The following is an 18,740-nucleotide window of genomic DNA, read 5'->3' as shown; positions in this document are numbered from 1 at the left end:
GCCAAAAAATCGGCACCAAAAAACTAAGGCATTAAGCACCTGCCATTTATAGAATATGCTTAGTGCTTAACTTTAGATGCAAGGATTTACACCAAGTAAACCCTGGTGTAAACCTTCACATTTAAATTAGGCTTGGATCCCACTTATGCTATAACAGTGTGCATTAATTCTAGGAACACCCCTGATCTGCCCATGACCCCTCCCATGGCTGCGTGGATCAGTGCAACTAAAAATGCACACGCAACTTTCAATTAAGGCCAATTAGTGCCGATAATTGATTATTAGCACCCAATTATTGGTGCTAATTGGCTCATTAATCTATTAAAATGCACATGCAAATTGAGTGCATGCCCAAATGTGTACATGCAATTTTAAATGCCATTTACAAAATTTAGGGGAAAATCTTGTTTTTCTGCTCATTATTTGTTTGTTAATGTATATAACAACATGGGATGTGCCCATCTTTCACTAAGAAAACTGCATGAGAAAAATGTCACCATAGACAATTGTACCCACTTTTTCTGTAGATACCTTTTATGACCAAACCTACATGCATAGATTTTGAAATTCCCATTCTACATGTAAGCTCCACCCAGGAATGCCTCTATTACTATTCAGGTAAATATATGCACATTGTGGAGCAAAGCACATAGGTGTACCTGAATCCAGGATGGTCAATTGTTAGACAAACAGATTATGTGGGTAAAGCACTTTTTGACCATGGAGATCTCTTTGAAAATTGACTTCTCAGAGGCTCTGGAGTTTTTTTCTGTCCTTTAAGTCAAAGTTGACTTAGCTGTGTGGCCTGAGATTTTTACAATAGAAGTTTCTCTGGTCTCCTTCTCTCCCAACTTTCCTCACCCTAGTCCTGAGCCACCCTGACCCTTCCTTCTTCTTGGACCTTATTTTGCAGAAAAAAATTGTTCTATGACCCAGTTCTAGTTTCTGTTTTTGCTTCAGTGTAACTCGCTGTAGTTTGCATAGCTGGTCTCTTAATGTAGCCTAGTGTCATAGCTTATGTACTCCTTCACAATCTGGTTAAGTACTAGAATTATTTAATTAAACACATCTAGACATATTCAGGGCATGTGCATAGTTTATCAAATTTTAGAAAACTGTCCAAAAATGCTGCACAATTATAGTACAAAGTCAGGGTAGGGCATTTACAAGAAGAGTGACTCAAAGCAATAACAACAATAAAAAATATACATGTGAAGCTACTTTTCTGTCTCCATAAACAGAAAGATAAATCAGACATACACGTGGGTGATGTCACCCAGTGGTGCAACACAGCTGACCCAGAAGTTGTGGCAGGTCACTAAAGTGAATCTTGATGAAATGTCAAAACTGCCCCCGACTAATATCAGGTGGAACTATCCTTTTGATGGCTACCAAGAGAGGACCAGTTGAAGACTTATCATCTTATGGAACCCTGATGAGCACCAAGAATTTCAGTCTGCTCCTTCTGATGAACATGAGGAATGTGTCTGCATCACCTACTGTTTTGGCCCTGAATGCACCAGTGGTGCTGAATGAGGGGTTTGCACTAACGAAATATTCCACATAATGGTTTTTGACATTGGGGAGAGATATGACAGGGCAATGTTATTTGATTCAAACCCTGGGGGCCCATGGCAGCCCTTAGAGACTTCTTGGATGTCCCCCACTGTCATTCTGGAGGTCTTTTTCCACTATCCTCTGCCTCTCTACCCAAGCTCAGGACAGGAAGAGGGAAGTGGATGAAAAGTAGAGCTGCATGCATTTCTCAACAGAAGAAGAGAATGCATTTGGAAACACCCATCTCCTTGATGATACCCCCAATGAAATGTTTGACGGTGGGCTGGTGGGGATGGATTTCATTGATATATGCTGCTCAGCGGTGTTGTGCCCCCAGATAAGAAGATATTGATTGGAATTCTTTCAGCTCATTCAAAGTGTTCCTGACATAAAAGTTAGTGAAGACCTCTGTGATAGAGTTTCTGCCATGTTTCCATCTCCTTCAGCAACAAGGATTCCTGCATGAGATCTGCAGCATCGTGGATCTAGCCGCCTTTCATATAGGTGTCCATGCTGTCCAATACCATTTTCTGCACTGTGACACATTCTCCTTTGAGGATAATTTACTCACAGGAATGAAATGGCTTTTCTACCCGTTTCCAAGTTTAGTCATCATTTGATATACCACACCATTGGTAATACCATCTACATGGTTTACAATTATATATCATAGTAACAGAAACAGAAAGTAAATACAATAAGTCAGCAGATACCTTACTGACCCCCACCCTTAGTTTCCAAACATCAGAGTTGACCCCAACTGCGCATAACTCAACAATCAAAGAATTTCTGAGGAACAGGCCTACAGCCCCCTGAAGCTATATATCTCACCTCCTATCTGCTTTACGCTGCACTCTGTTTGATGGACATCCAATGAAGACAAGCACAAAGCTTTCATCTTTATGCCCTGAAGCACCCAGCTCTAGATAACATCAGAGCACAATGGGAATAATCTGTGACATCATGGTCTGGGTCCAAACATCTGTAGCAAGCGGTTTATATGTCTACATGATGAACATTTTCTAGTTGCAAATGCACCATTTGAAGCCACTGACTTTATCCATCACCATGAACAGCCTATTAGCCAATATAAATTCAGGGAAATAAAAATGCTTAGGACAAAAATGAGATGATTTATAATAATTTAACTCCATATAAAAAATATGCTTACCACCAAAGTGTTCGAAAAAATAAAAAACAAGGAAGAAACTTCCTTGCCTATTTGAATGACTGTTCTATTGTTTGGACGTAAACCTCCTAATTCTATAACTTTGTGTGTCCTAATTTAGGCTTAGCATGCAAATTTGTGCACTCCTAACTGCCCTTAGTCACTATTCTAGAAGTTGTGTGTGCAAATTCTATCATGCACAACTTCTAGGAGGTGTGGATATGGGAGGAGCTTAGCGCACATCATCCTGGTGCCCAAATTTGGAGATCTTTCTCGGATCTACCCCAAAGTTCTATAACGTGACACCTTAAGTTAGGTGTGCCGGTCACACACTGAGTGCTAATTCTATAATGGCATCTGTGCACCAAGATGCTTTTATAAAATACTAGCTTAACTTGAACTGGCATGCCTACCTTTAGGCATGACCATGTATGCCAGATCAATGGCTGGTATAATAGGCACCCATAGGTGCACCATGCAACTTGTGTAATTGATAGTATTCTATCAGATATGCACATAAGTTGGAGGCATGGCCATATCCCTCCCATGCTCTGCCCATATGTATGCTCCCTTGAAGTTGCTAGGGTACCTACATGATACCTTATAGAATAGTGTGTAGTGCACATTTACACATAAGTGCTAATTGTCTTGGCACTTACATGCACAACATGTGCATAACTGCTGGTGCCCAGTTATAGAATGGAAGTGCCTACATTCTTTTATAGCAGCGGTCCTCATATCCAGTCCCCGAGGTCTACAATCCAGCCAAATTTTCAGGATTTTCACAATAATTATATATGAGATCTACTTTCATTCACTGACAAAACAAACTCTGGTATAAAGTATCACATAGCATGTAAAATGAGTTTATCTTGCTGGGCAGACTGGATGGACTGTACAGGTCTTTATCTGCCGTCATTTACTATGTTACTATGTTACTGCTTCTTTTGCATGAGTCGGTATGATATAGCCGGTTATCCACTAAGCACTGACTGCGAATATTCAGCGGGAGATAACTGGCTATCTCCCACTGAATGTTCACAGATAGCCGGTTAAGCATTATTTAACAGGCCAGGACCCATTCCTGGCCAGTTAAACAGCACAATATCGGGCATAATGTCCGAGCCTTAAATGTAGGCACCGTTGCTGCTGGATGTGCAAGGATATAAATAGGGCCCAATGGGTGTCTTCCTGCCCAATTAACCTAGATACTTTATTATAAAATTATCCTCAAAAAGACTGAAGGAGACTCGTAAGGTAGCAGCTGTACAGGATCTCTGTCTAAGAGATATCCTTCTTGTCAATGTCAGATGATGTCACCCATTGGTGTGGGTCCCAGAAAACAAGAGAGCAAAGAAGGAGAATGCTGGTTTTATAAATTATTTTATTTAAACTTCTTTGGCAGTTTTGAGTTGCTGCCATGATACTGAAGTATGAAATCAGGTTAATGTTTGGAGAAGAGAAGCCATAACTGGGAGAATTATCATGGACAGAAAAGCAGGGAAGGGACAAAGTGTAACATGCACAAGATGTACAAATTAAAAATGATTGCTGAGTTCCAGTTTAAATTTTGATTTGAAAATCCTTGGCCTTCTCAGGAATATTTTTATTGCCTTGTAATGAGTATAATTATATCAGCTGCTATATGTGTTTTCAAAAACAGCTGTTCTAGTGAAACTGGACATTTTAGTAAGGGGCTTTATGCTTAGGAAAAATGAGTCTTTATAATACTTGAACTCTAGATTAAGCATACATTTGTCTTTCTTTAAAACTTATGATGAGCATGTTGCTTTAGCACAGCTGGTAAAATAATTCTAGGACAGAAACAAGGTACTCTGACATGAAAGCAAAATGTTCAGCCAAACTGTTTCAGGAAGCGGTTCAGACACAGCAGCATCTCTGCTGAATGTTTTGCTGTGGTTGGAGGTTTTCAGTGCTTATGCTGAACTAGGTAGAAATGTGCCCCTGGGAACCATCAGATCAAACAAGGTCATGTTTGGAATTCTGTGATATATTCTTGTTGCATTCTCATTCCAAGATCAGTATCACCATCATGCTAAGGTATATGGCAATGGGACAGCAGTATTTGTTTTGTAATGTTTCATATAGTCACCACTGCTGAAATTGTACTTAGGAATTTTTGTCATCTTCCTTTTCATATTTTGGGGGAAGTGAATGGTAATAATAGTTATTGTACAAATCCTGGTTCCCAGTGCAGATATGGAATAACTCTGAGTTTCCATACTATCTCCCCCTGGCGCTCTGTCCTTTAATCTCCTAATTTATACTGCACAGAGAATGCTAGTTATCACAGAACAAGCTGATGTTGCACTTAAAAGAAGACCACCCACAAATCACCAAGCAGGTGGCAGGGAATTACCTGACAGGTGCAGGTTTAGACTAATTAATTTGCTGGCTCCTTTGCTGGAAATTATAGCAGGTTGCCTGGGTTTGTTTTATTTCTTTATCTGTGGAACAAAATGTGTAAATCTAGCCATATCTGGGGTAGTCTTCACAGGATTATTATATGCTGCTTGGCAGACTGAGGTATTCATTCAGAGTTATTCTTGCTGGATAATCTATTTGGGTCCAACTTGGGACCAGTATAACTGGGTGGGATGGGGGACTGTTGGCAAATTAATCCACACATTACACTCTTTCCAGGTGAGAGCTAGGGTTCTGAACCAAACATGTACTACTAAATGAAGTGTTTTACATGCTGTGCCTCTCATTATTATGTTTGCCATGGTGAATTACATTAACATGCATGCATTATGGTAGCATCTCTACGACTAGGAAATGATATGACCATTCTATTCCTATCATCATAGAACTGACCAAGTAGTGGCCTACATATAAGATAAACCGTATATTGAGAAATTAAACCATTTAAGATCTTAAAGATCTAACAACCTAGCTTGACCAAAATTCTGGCCCAATTGCCAGTTCCAGGAATCTCTTTGGATCATGGGGTGAAGGGGTTGACTTCTTTGATCACCTCAGAAGAATGGAGACAAAGCTTTGCTGCTGAAGATTCCATGGGGACGGATGGAGCTGAGAGCTCCCCTCTGGCCAACAGTTTGGCATTTCCTGGATGCCGCACTTCATTGATTCCTTAAGTCAGCAACCTCTATGCCCCTCCTCGGGAAATGAGGGTTTTCTCATTCCCTATGTGCTGGGAATATTAGGAGCTTGGGTATAGATTGTATATATTAAGGATTGACTGTATAGCAGAGGTTTATGGGCATGCTTTTGATAGCACTGTAAGCTATGTGTACTGTATACATCCTGATCATGTAAGGTATCTGTATTTTGTGTGTGTGTGTGTGTGTGTGTGTGTGTGTGTGTGTGTGTGTGTGTGTGTGTGTGTGTGTGTGTGTTCGCCTATGTATATTGTGTATATAGGAGTAATAGTGTCTGTGTATAGTACATGAGGATGGTGTCTGTGTCTTTATGGAATAGTGATCTTTATGTGTTCTATGAATTACATTATCCTGTGAGTGCTACTCACTATTACAGAGTGAAGAGAATTATCATATTGTGTAATAGCAAGTAGAGCTCACAAGGTAATATAACTGAAAGTTTTTGCTCAACCTGGTCCTTAAGGGATCTGCATAGTCAAATTCACAAAATAATATCAGAAATGTTTTTTTTCTGTACAACTTTCATCCAGTTCCATTCTTTAGCGACATTAAATAGAGAATGTATTATTAATTCCATTAATGATAACTGGTGCATCAAAATCTAAGTGATATGAAACCCCACCCCCACCATCCAACCACTTCTCATCCATTGCCCATCCCCCATCTTCCCCATGTCTCCTTTCTCTCTTCCACTATGTTCTGTATCTCCCTTAACACCTCTATGACTTTTACCCTCTCTTATTCCAGTCTGCTTTGTACTGTGCTAGGTCCAGTTCTGGTTTACTTGATCTTAGGTCTGTTCTGCCTCTCTTTCCTGTGATATCTCATGGTTCCCTGATCAGTTTCAGAAGTGTACTTATTTTTTGATTTGACACACCTTTTCAGAAGGTGAGATACATTCAAGTACAGTAGGTATTTCTCTGCCCCCAGATAGCTTTAAGTCTAAGATTCTTCCTGAGGCAATGTAGGGTGAAATGATTTACCCAGGGCCACACAAAGCATCTGTGGCATTTGAACCCCGGCTTCCCTGGTTTTCATCCCCCTGCCATAATCACTGACAACTCCTCAACTCCAACCAGGCCTCAATCTGTAAACATTTTTGCTCCTGCTCATTTAGTTGGACCCTGGACCAATGCTCAGCAACTCCCAGCTTGTGGTGATGACTCTCACGTCCTCTGTCATGCTCATTAGCTTTGCACCTGCTGTTCTTATCAGGTCCCCTCTGCCATTGATTGGGGTCCAAAACTGTTTTGTCCACACACATCCCTATGATCAAGTCCACCTCCCTCCCCACGATTTCAATTACTGAATCACTTATGGAGCACCTCTGAACATCATTTGAGATGCTAAGGATGTGCACAAGACAACATTTTTAATTTGATTTGGGGTTTTTTATTGTCACTTTCCTGATTTGTGGACTTGTTTCTTCCTTATTTCATACTTTTGTTTTACTGAATTTTTAATGCACATCAGAACTTTTAACGTATACAAAATTGACTTAACACATGTTACTTGTTAAATAAACTTTGCATGCTGTAAATGTTTTAAGATGTATTATCAAACAATCCATTCTAATGAATGAACATTCCTATGGGATGCAGCACAGTAAGGGAGAACTGTTATTCTACTCAAGGGAAGGGAAGGGAAGAGAGATGGGATTTGATATACTGCCTTTCTGTGGTTAGAATCAAAGTGGTTTACAAAGTATTAAGGTACTTATTTTGTACCTCAGGCAATAGAGGGTTAAGGGGGTCTTTTACTAAGGCACACTCACGTTTTTGATGCATGCTAAAATTGAGCGCACTCTAAATGTTAGAGATGCCAATACATTCCTATTGGCGTCTCTAACATTTAGCGCACACCAAAAATGTGAGTGCGCCTTAGTAAAAAAAACCTTAAGTGACTTACTTAGAATTACAAAGAGCAACAGTGGGAATTAAACCTAGGTCCTCCAGTTCTCAGGCTACTGCACTAGCCATTAGGCTACTTCTCCACTTAACGTAAAATATTGTTCTTATCCTTTTGGCTACTTTATATATGAGATCTACTTTCATTCACTGACAAATCAAACTCGGGTATAAAATATCACATACCATGTAAAATGAGTTTATTTTCTTGGGCAGACTGGATGGACCGCACTATGTTACTGTGTTCAATAAGTCAATCACACCAACATACTTTAAGGTCAATCTTTATTGCTTCCACTAACTGCTTTTATAAGCTAGAAAATGAATGAATGATTTTTAAATGTTACAACCATATCTAGTAATATAATTTCATAATATCATAACCTTATAGGCCATCTGCTTGGACTTTCTCATGACGACTCCAAATTCTGTGAAGAAAACTTTGGCTCCCTTGAAGATAAACGTTTGATGTCCTCTATTTTAACTAGTATTGATGCCTCCAAGCCTTGGTCAAAGTGCACCTCAGCAACCATTACTGAATTCTTGGATGATGGTCATGGTATGTATAATTGAAGTACAGGTATTATTAAACAAGATGGAATTAATGAGTTATTGTCTTGATACTTGATTGTTTTATTTACAAAATTAACCTTATGAGCTGGATTCAGTAAATGGCACCAAAATTTAGATGCCGAAAAGATCCACACATTCTATAAAGGGTGCTCCACACCAAGTACCCTTAATAGAATAGCACTTATTGCCGATTCCCACAACCAGCTGTGGGTACGCGGACTTACACCAAGTGAAACCTGTTTGAGCACGTTACCTTAGAAGTCTATAACATTGTGAATAAATTATAGGAACAATCATAACCCGTCCATGCCCTCCCATGGCCATGCCCCCTTTTGTGTTGTGCATGAGACAATTTCAGCACACAACTTTATAGATTAGCATGCACAAATCCAAATAATTGCCAGTTAATGCCAATAATTGGTGTTACTTGGCTTGTTAAGTAATTACTTATGCATGCATCTCAGGATCATGTCAAAATTTGACCTACAAATTTCAGTGGCCTTTATAGAATCCGGGAGTGTATGCCGGGGATGGTCCAAGAATATCAAATGCCCTAGATGAACCTTCAGTCATGTGCCTTCCACACCTCTCTCCCATAATTCATCATCTTCTCTTCCATTCTCCCCCTCTAGAGTCCAGCTTTTCCCATTCCCTTTCTCCCCCATTGTCCAAATCTTTATTTCCCCTCTGACCCTCCAAAGTGGCCATCATCTCTTCCCCTTCCCTACCTCCACCTTATATTCAGCATCTCCTCCCCTTCCTTCCCTGCTTCCAGGCTAATGCCGATGCCCTTACCTCTTTCCATGTCAGCCCCTATAGTTATTAGCCCATGCTGAAGCGTTGCCATGTCTGGCACCATTATGGTTCTTCCCCCTCCCCTTCCCTCACATGCAGGTAAAAGTATGTGCATGTTCATAACATGTGTAATTTTATCTTTTAAGGACAATGGGCAGAATTAGGTCAGAGAGTGCAAATCAAACCTAAATTTCTGGCACATACTTTGTGCCTGCTTCAGTGCGGGTGCAGATTATGCAGGATCTTTGTACCAGTGTTCTACATGCTGATGGGATTTTTAAAGAGAATTTCCCTGAGGAGTTTTCCTTTAAAACTGAGCTTGAGTTCCATAAATATTTTGCAGCCATGGGACTCAGGATCCATGGAGAAGCTCATTAGTCCCCTCTTTATAACAGGTTTCAGCATAGTTGAAATATTGTGTTGTATTTTGTATTAAATATTACCAATTATTACTGAAACTCATACTGCATGTTTTAATGCATTATGCATGTGGAAGGTAAGTTTATAACAGTTACCTATGTGTTAAGGCCAAATGAGTGCTTATTTAAATCCTATTTTATAAAGACATACAAAGGGGCGTGGCTACCACTGTGAATGAGCCCAGCAAAAAAGCCCTTCAGGCTTGCAGGTGTCATTGGAGGGCTTACAACTTTTTTAAAAAAAACCTTGCCAATTTCACATTCAGGGGAGAGGGAGCAGCACAGAGACCACTGGGGGTTAAGGAGGTGTTGTGCCTTAATCCGTCCAGTGGACACCTGCTCAATCAGAGCACATTTCTGCAACCTGGACATGAGAAGTGCCAGGTCTAAATGACAGCATCTATTTTTTTTAGATTTGGATGTCCCTTCCCTTCTCTGATCGGAGTTGGATGTACATATTTTGGGCCCTCCCTAGCTCCTACCTAAAAAAACTCCCAGATCATGCCCCCTTGCCATATGGATGTACTGTAGTGTTAGATGTCCATATCGTGCCTTTGTAAAATTGGGATTTGGACATCCATGTAATATGGACATTTAAACGCCAGTTTTCAGATGTACAAAACAAAAGTAGAATTTCTTATATAACCACCATAATGTGTCCCAACAAAACTGTAAAACAATCAACTTAAGTCAAAGGTGGCTGCAAAGCCACCCTTGATATTGCTCGTAGCTAGACCCTGTTGACCTGAAGTTGTGTTAATACTATTTCTGACTTTCTTCTGATGTGCTCATTCATCAAATATTTTTGCTGAAATTTTAAGCTGAACTTTAGTCTGCTGAAAAACACAGATTTCCATTTTTCCAACACTAACTTCAAAACCAGACGTCATGTTGCATTTCATGACCATATTGTTTTCTTGTAAGAGTTATGGCTCCTAACACTGAATAATCTGAGGATTGATTTTCCAGGCAATTGTTTACTGGACCAACCAAGGAAGCAGATCTTGGGTCCCGAGGAACTTCCAGGACAGGCCTATGATGCTATGAGGCAGTGCAAACTGGCATTTGGTCCTGAGTATACAGTATGCCCTGGAATGGATGTCTGTGCTCGCCTGTGGTGTGCAGTAGTGCGTCAGGGCCAGATGGTGTGCTTGACCAAGAAGCTGCCGGCTGTAGAAGGTACACCATGTGGGAAAGGAAGGATCTGCCTTCAGGGCAAATGTGTGGACAAGACCAAGAAGAAATATTACTCGGTACGTTCCAACCAAATGATTCACACTGTGGATTTAAAATTGTTTTTTCATGTAGTGTCAGATAAGAGGACGCCTTCACTTAATCAATGAAATGACCCTAAAAGTTAGGAAATATTTTCTCATCCAACTAGTTAAAAGTTTTGAAAGTAGTTTATCTTATAAAATAATTGCTGTTCTTTAAATATCATCTTCCCTTTCTAACATGCTCCATATAAAAAAAATAAACAATTAATGAAAGTACAGCTTACTAAGATTTACCATAGTCTGGAGTATTACTGCAAATTTACATATCCCCTAGAGCACACTCACAGGCAGGCAGAGTTACTACAGAGGTTTAGACAGGATGTTTGAGCTCAGCCCTCCTCATTTTTATCACTTAATTTTTAAAGCCATTTCAGCACACAAAACAAAAGGTTTTATCTGCAGAAATAGGTTTTTTTGAAAACTGCCCACCATACATACAGGTAAAAGTTTAGACCCAGCATGCACAGAATTGCATCTACATATCAGGGAGGAATTCCTTGCGGATGGGGTTGGAGAAGAAAGTGCATTTACCTGCAAACTTTGCAATTTCCAAAAGCATGTGCAGGAGTATACATGGAAAAGTACCTGCACAAGCAGTAGGTTCAGATTTGTGTATGTGCCTTGTCCAATACAATTTTCAAAGCAAAGTTTTTCCTTTTGGATGCAAAGTCTGCAGGAAAAAAAGTGCTCACAGACTTTACCCTTAAGCACACGTTTTTGAAAGTGGCCTCTATAGTCTGCTTCATCCATAAAACATCTTCAAACCACAATCTGTAGTTTATTCACTGTGTCATAGGCTGAGAGTCTGTGGGAAATAACTCTGATGTACTTCTTGGCAAAATATCACCATAATTTAAATGGAATGGTAATTGCATGCCTTCACAGATTTTTTCCAGATTAGTTAATAAGATTCTGCTAACATCTGGTGTTTTGCCACCTTGTTGAATTCCAGCTGCCACAATTTACACAAACAGTTTCCATTTCGCCAGTGTTAAATTATACACTTTTGCAACAAAATATTATGAACTCCAGGAAGTGCCAAGAATAATTGAAGTAACAACAGGAGAGCACCCCCACATGGTAAAAGGAGGTAAACATCTTTATGCCTCCTGAGCACTAATTCAGAACAGGCCAAATTAAACATCTGGATGTCATATTGCAAGGTGTAATGTGAGTGACAGCAAATAGCAGAGGATATTCTAAGCCAAGGGTCTGTGAAAAACCCATGTTGCAAACAGCTGGGATGTTATTTGCTAGTTCGTTTTTAATTCTTACCTTGAGTAACATTTCTACTTGTGATTTGCAGACTTCAAACCATGGTAACTGGGGCTCCTGGGGTCCTTGGGGGCAGTGCTCCCGTACCTGCGGGGGCGGAGTTCAGTTTTCCTATCGTCATTGTAACAATCCAGCTCCAAGAAACAGCGGCCGGTACTGTACAGGGAAGCGAGCTATCCATCGCTCCTGCAATCTCAACCCCTGTCCTGCAAATGGTAAGTACAGAAACCAGCAAAACTGACAACAAGGCTTACCGAACAGATTGTCTAAATGAGAAACTGATTATGGGGCTTATACAGTATTTCATGATTCAAATGTGTCAGTTAGTAAAGATTTCCCAGTAATGCAAGAATTTCTAGGGCCAGAATGACCCATTCTGGTCAAATGGAGGATATTCAGATGAAAAGGTAATAGCTTAAAACCTTCTGAAATATTAATTTGTACTCTTCCTCACACTTGATCATTTCCATGAGGTTGTTCTTCTTTGTGAAGCTATTCTCCTGCCGTAACATATTCTAATTATAAATCTTCTAATATACTATTAGCATTTTGATTCCCAGAGCCAGACAGGGTGTGAGTGAAAGGAGACTGCTCCCATCCTAAACTTGATACACTGCCTATTAAAAAATGTCCCTTTAAGCAGTTTACGTAACAGTGCAAAATAAACATAATCTAACACAACCTAATAAAATCATAAAACAAAATAAAACATATAAAATCAACAATTTAAGTATAATTTACATGCAGCAGTTGTTCAAGTTTTCTATACTTATATGAATAATTTTGGACTAGTTCAGACCTCAGATATATTAGCATATATACTGCATACTTTGTATGCCATTATGTATCCCCAAATCCGATCAACCTATCAAATTTGACTATTTCAAGAAATAAAATGCTAAGGGGCCCTTTTATTAAAGTACATTAGACAACTATCATTTGAATTACTGTGTGCTGATACTGCACAAGCACCATAATGGATACCACAGTGGCATAACAGCACATGCTAATGCACGTGTTAGTTGTAGAATGCAGGCAGGGGTGGGAACAGGGCAGGAAGAGTGGGTTGAAGTTGTTGCCATCTATAACAGCCAATAGCCAGGCTACACTTATCACCACCTTAAAGGGAGGCACTAAGTGCAGCCACCCTACTGTCAGTTCAGTGGCACAGACACAGACTGCAAGATGCAGGACCTCGCTCCCTCCCATTGCGTTCTTCCCTGACATCTGATTCCTCCCTAGACACCACTGATTTGATCTCCTTACCTCCTCCCCACTCCCCAATTGCATAACCCAACGCCCTTTCCAGATCTCCCCCAAAATCCTGGATCTGAACCCCCCAAACGTGTCTCTCTCAAATCAAAACTCTACCCACAAGTTTTCAAGGAAGCCTTCCACCTACTCCTCCAGCTCCCTTGGCTTGTCTGGAACTTGTTTCCTTATATGGAATGATGTTACCTACTGTTATTACCATGAGTTTACCACTAGGAGTCATGGTGTCCATTTTGATTCCCAGAGCCAGACAGGGTGTGAGTGAAAGGAGACTGCTCCCATCCTAAAAAAGAGGGACAAAAAGAAAAAACAATCACCATTTAAATAAATAATATTTTAAAAATTCTGCATAGAAATCAGTACCATATTCATGTGAATCCTTTTATTATTAACTTTTAGCTAAACCCTTTCGACAAGAGCAGTGTGAAGCGAGAAATGGCTATCAGTCTGATGCTAAAGGTGCAAAGACATACGTGGAATGGATTCCAAAGTATGCAGGCGTGCTCCCAGGGGATGTGTGCAAACTCACCTGCCGAGCCAAGGGAACTGGCTACTATGTAGTGTTTTCCAACAAGGTAAATGACATCTTAATGCCTATTTCCAGGTAAATTATTTAAAAAGTTCTATATATGTGGGAAGCCTTTGTAATATTTTCCTTTTACATAAGAAATTAGAACTGCATTTAATTGGATAATATTATAATTATTTGTATAGTCTACCAGTGTGCTCAGCACTGTACAATGTAATTTTAACCAATGCTTCCAACATGGTCCCATTTTAACGTGCGTTTCTTGTGACCCCACCTGGCTTCACAAGCCATAATTGGGGAATGGTTGATCCAAACTAGATTCTATATTCAAAAGAAGTCCATTAAATCTTGCCTCTTACTTTTAGCTACTCCTAATTTTTAATAACCCTAATGTACTGTCTGCATCAAGGGTATTTGGGAAGACTTTTTCTTCTGGTCAGAGAAATCATTTGAGCTTTCCTTCGGTATGAAAAGCCAAAAGTGAAGCTCTGTGGTTTCTGACATCTAATAAGGCTTAAGAGGGCTGCATTTTTAATATTTGGCAATAACAGAATCTGCCAAAGATTTTGTCATTTTCAAAGCCAGCAACAAGTTGTGACAACAATAACTTACAGAAGTAAGAAACTGTTCTGAATAAGATAAGGCGGATGCCTTCACAGTCCACGAAGTAAGAATCTGTCATTCCTCAAGGGCAATGAGAGCACAATTTGTGCAGAGAAAATCTACGCATTGTAGTTTATAATTCCTGAAGAAATCTCTCTGGATAAACATATCATGTACCAAATTGCAGTTTGCATAAAGGGCAGATTTGCACAGAAAACCAAGGGACTGATGTTCAGACCGCAGGAGGCAGGCCTGGCTAACTCCCATGGTCAGGGTAAGACCAGATATTCAATGCCAGGCCACTTCCGGTGACCAGCATAGAATATCCGGTTTACTTTTGGCCAGTTTAAACTTAACCGGCCAAGCCAATATTCAGCGCTGACCTGTTAAATTTATAGTGGCCAAAGATAGGCCTGATATTTGGGCCACAGCCAAACATAGCCAGCAGTGCACTGGATAGTTGCAGTTAGCTAGTTATGTCACATGATGTAACCGGTTATCCACAAAGCGCTGACTGCAAATATTCAGCGAGAGATAACCGGCAGTCTCCTGCTGAATATTCATGGATAAGCACTATTTAACCTGGCAAAAGCCATTCTTAGCTGGTTAAATAGTGCTGAATATTGGGGGGAAGACACTACACATTTGGGATCACATATATTTCTAATGAAAAATAGATTTCCTTCAAGAATTAGCAATTTTGCTTTCTATCACATTGGCTAAACTTTTGACCAAGAGAAGATCAAATAGAGAATTGTGCAAGTGAATAAATAAAATGAAATGGAAAACTATCAGCATGGACAACCATTAATCATATTATTTTTAATGTTAACCCCTATTATTAGTAACTAAGGGGGTCCTCTTACTAAGGTGTGGTAGGCGCTAACCGCACGCTAATTATTTCTTTGTATTTTTTGGTGGGGAAGTATATCAGAGTTGAAGAGTGAGCATTTCTGCACTATCCAATTAGCACATCTACATTACCGTATGCTAACTGATTAGCACATGGATAATGCAGCATCCCTTATCACCTACAAAATAGGTGGCGGAATGTGCTCCCATAGTAATTTTTTTTAAATGGCCATGTGCTAATTGCCTTAATGCATAGGAATGACCTGCATAGGGGTGCACTAAGGCTTTTTTTCTTAATGCAGCTTAGTAAAAGGACTCTTAGGTCTCACTACTTATAGCAGAGTTAGTGGTAAAATAACACTTCTTTTTTATCATTTATTTATAATTTTTCATTTTATAAGGGTCACTTGCAAACAGTAATACAGAGATGACTGTACATTAATACAATATTAGAGGAAAACAATCTCAACTAGTGTTAAGGTGTGTTATGTTATACTAACTCATGCTATTTTAGAACAGGTCCCATTTCATGCAATGAGACCTAGTTACTAATAACCAGGGCTTTTTTTGAGGGGGGTACTTGGGGGTACTGAGTACTGGCACTATTTCCATTGTCTACTAAAATTGACCCATGGTCGCCAAGTTTTAATGAAAGAGCTCAGGCCCTAACACACCAATTCTGCCTTGTCATAGATTCTGTGACTGGTTGCAGGGGGGTTGGCTATTGTGGGGTGGGTCCTTCAATGATCACCCCCACCCCTGAAGCACCCTTCTGGTATTTGAGCACCGGCACCTTTTTCGCTAGAAAAAACACACTGCTAATAACTGGGGTTAATAGTAAAATAACGTATCTTAAGGGTAACCATATTGATAACTACAGCCTTAAGATCTTCTCAGTTGTTTCATTGGAGAAAATGTTTCATGTATCTGGCATGGTTCAGATGAACCAAATGAAGTTAAAATGCTAATGTGCAGAGCATTTACAATTCTCCAGGTGACCGATGGCACTGAGTGTAGACCATACAGTAATTCAGTCTGTGTCCGGGGAAAGTGCATTCGAACAGGATGTGATGGCATCATTGGATCTAAGCTTCAGTTTGATAAATGCGGAGTGTGTGGAGGAGACAACTCCAGCTGCACAAAAGTCATTGGAACTTTCACTAAGAGAAGGTAATGTAATTACAAAAAAAGTTACAATGCCATAAAGGGAACATTAACTCGTGCATTATGTATGGTGAACATTAGCCACTGTTCTACCTGCAGACATCAATAAGCATTGAATTACCTTCTGGGAACTATTACAGTTATATAGTACATGAGGTTTTCATATCAAAGCAATTTCCTGAGAATTAGTGAGTTTATTTTTGATTCATTGGAAAATGAGTATCCTGACTTTGTGAGGAGAATATCACATGACATGCCTTGTGGATCGTGTTAGTTTTCTCCCATGTGAGCACTGGTGCAGAGGGTTCATGCAGCATTTTGTTACATATTTCTATTAAGCCCCTGGAAAAATTGTAAGTACAAATTCTATGAACAGTATCTCACAGACCATTAGAAAACTAAAGCATACAGCTTCTGTATGAATCACAGTATTCATTGTGGTGGTAGACGAAAGGAATCAAGGACCCACTCCAAGAAAAACTCAAAAGAAATCCAAATTACAATAATAAAATTACAATGTTATCATGGGGAGTGCAAAGATTAGTGGAAAATAGTAACAACCAACAAATATTGTTCAGATCATGAAAAGAATGGGTAGATGAGTGAACTATGGACTAGTAGACACCCACAAAACATTTCCAGATAGCTTTAGCATTCACCACCAGTCCACATCAGAACACTCCACCCCGTTCTCTATTTCCTGCTCTGACCCCCCCTCTCCTCTTTGTACTCTTTCTCTCATCCCCTCTCTTCACCTTTACTGTCTCTGATACTCTCTCTCTTTCCTTACTCCATCACATTCTTTCTTTCTCTCCTTTCCTCAACACTCACTCTCTCCCCAGTCCTTTCCCAGTCCTTTCTCTCTTTTTCTCTCTCCTGTCCCTTTCCCTCCCCTTCAGCTATCAGTCTTTCTTCTTTCCCTTCCCTTTCTCTCTTGCATTCTCTGTCACTCCCCCTTACACCTCCCACAATCCCTCTTTCTCCTCCTTCTCTTCTTCCCCCCCCCCCCCCCCACTCTCTGCCCCCTCCATGCTCTCCCTCTTGCTCTTCCCCCTTCAGGCACTCTCTGTCTCTGTCTCTCTCTTCCTTCACTTCAACCACCTAGCATTCACTCCCTCACTCTCTTCTCCCCCCCCCCTTCATCACTCTCTCATCCCTTTCTCTTGAACCCTGTACCCTCCTGAGCTCTCTCAGTGCCTATAGCATGCCTCCTCTTGCAGTTTCACTCTTCAATTCTGGATGGCCCAAACTACCACATACCTGTCCGTGGAGGACAGGGAGTGTCTGCACACCACTGCATGCACCCCCTCCCTTAGTACTTCAGTGATAGACAGACACCTTTTCTGGGCTCCCAAGTGCGTTATATATAGAGCTTCTAAGTTTAGGTTTTAACATATAAAACACACCCGGTGTAAAAAAAATTTAATTAGCTGTTTTTTTTTGTTTTTTTAATAATTGTATACTGTAACATAGGCTGTGCCAGTGTAAGTTCCCTCTTGACCAAATGACTTCAATCAGTCCAAATACTTTTATTCATATTCTATATCATGCCTGGAGATTTGATCTTCTAATTTGTTATCATTGGTTTCTCATCCGTTTACCAGGTTCAATTTAAAATCTTGACTTTATCTCAGAAGGCACCCTACATTGGTAACTCACTTTACCTAGCATCAGTCATTACACCATACACCCCATACACAGCTTTATGGTCTGCCCAAGACTGTCATCTAGCCATCTCTTCTTGTTTTCTGGAGCTTGCTTAGAACTTTCTCAACACTACGCCTTCTTTTATACTGTCCCAAACCTCTGGAATTCACTGCCTTCTGCTCTTTGTACCAAGTCTTCTTATAAAAAATTTCACTTGAATCTGAAAGCTTACCTTTTTCATCAGACCATCAGAGTAGTACTTGGAGTTACACTCAGTAGGGTGAAGTTTTCTGCCTGTCCCTCCCCATCCATACTAGGGGCCTCTTCTTCCACCTATCCTTAGTGCCTTCTCTGCTGGTTCTTTCCTATTCATTAATTGGCATTCCTTTCTTATGTTCTTTTAATCCTCTTTGATTGGTATGCCCTGAAAGGCAATATATCAAGTGCCAATAAACATTTACATAAATACCAGAAAAATACCACTTCCCCTAGTACTCTTTTACGCCACCTGTAGCTTCCTTATCTTGTGTCCTCCACTCAGTTTGCCTTTTCTGCATTG

General features: G+C 40.1%; 1 protein-coding gene across 1 annotated transcript in view; it reads left to right on the top strand.

Annotated features, from left to right (window-relative positions):
* The window catches only part of ADAMTS5 (ADAM metallopeptidase with thrombospondin type 1 motif 5), an 85,776-nt gene that overhangs the window by 43,939 nt on the left and 23,097 nt on the right, over positions 1–18,740 (top strand). Inside the window, exons 3-7 of the mRNA XM_030204277.1 lie at positions 8,167–8,334; positions 10,532–10,815; positions 12,146–12,329; positions 13,786–13,961; positions 16,365–16,540. Coding sequence (XP_030060137.1) covers positions 8,167–8,334; positions 10,532–10,815; positions 12,146–12,329; positions 13,786–13,961; positions 16,365–16,540 — 988 coding nt within the window. The remainder of the gene's footprint in view (positions 1–8,166; positions 8,335–10,531; positions 10,816–12,145; positions 12,330–13,785; positions 13,962–16,364; positions 16,541–18,740) is intronic.

This window comes from Microcaecilia unicolor, chromosome 5 (assembly GCF_901765095.1).
Source record: "Microcaecilia unicolor chromosome 5, aMicUni1.1, whole genome shotgun sequence".
NCBI lineage: Eukaryota > Metazoa > Chordata > Amphibia > Gymnophiona > Siphonopidae > Microcaecilia > Microcaecilia unicolor.
This window is presented reverse-complemented; position numbering and strand designations above follow the sequence as displayed.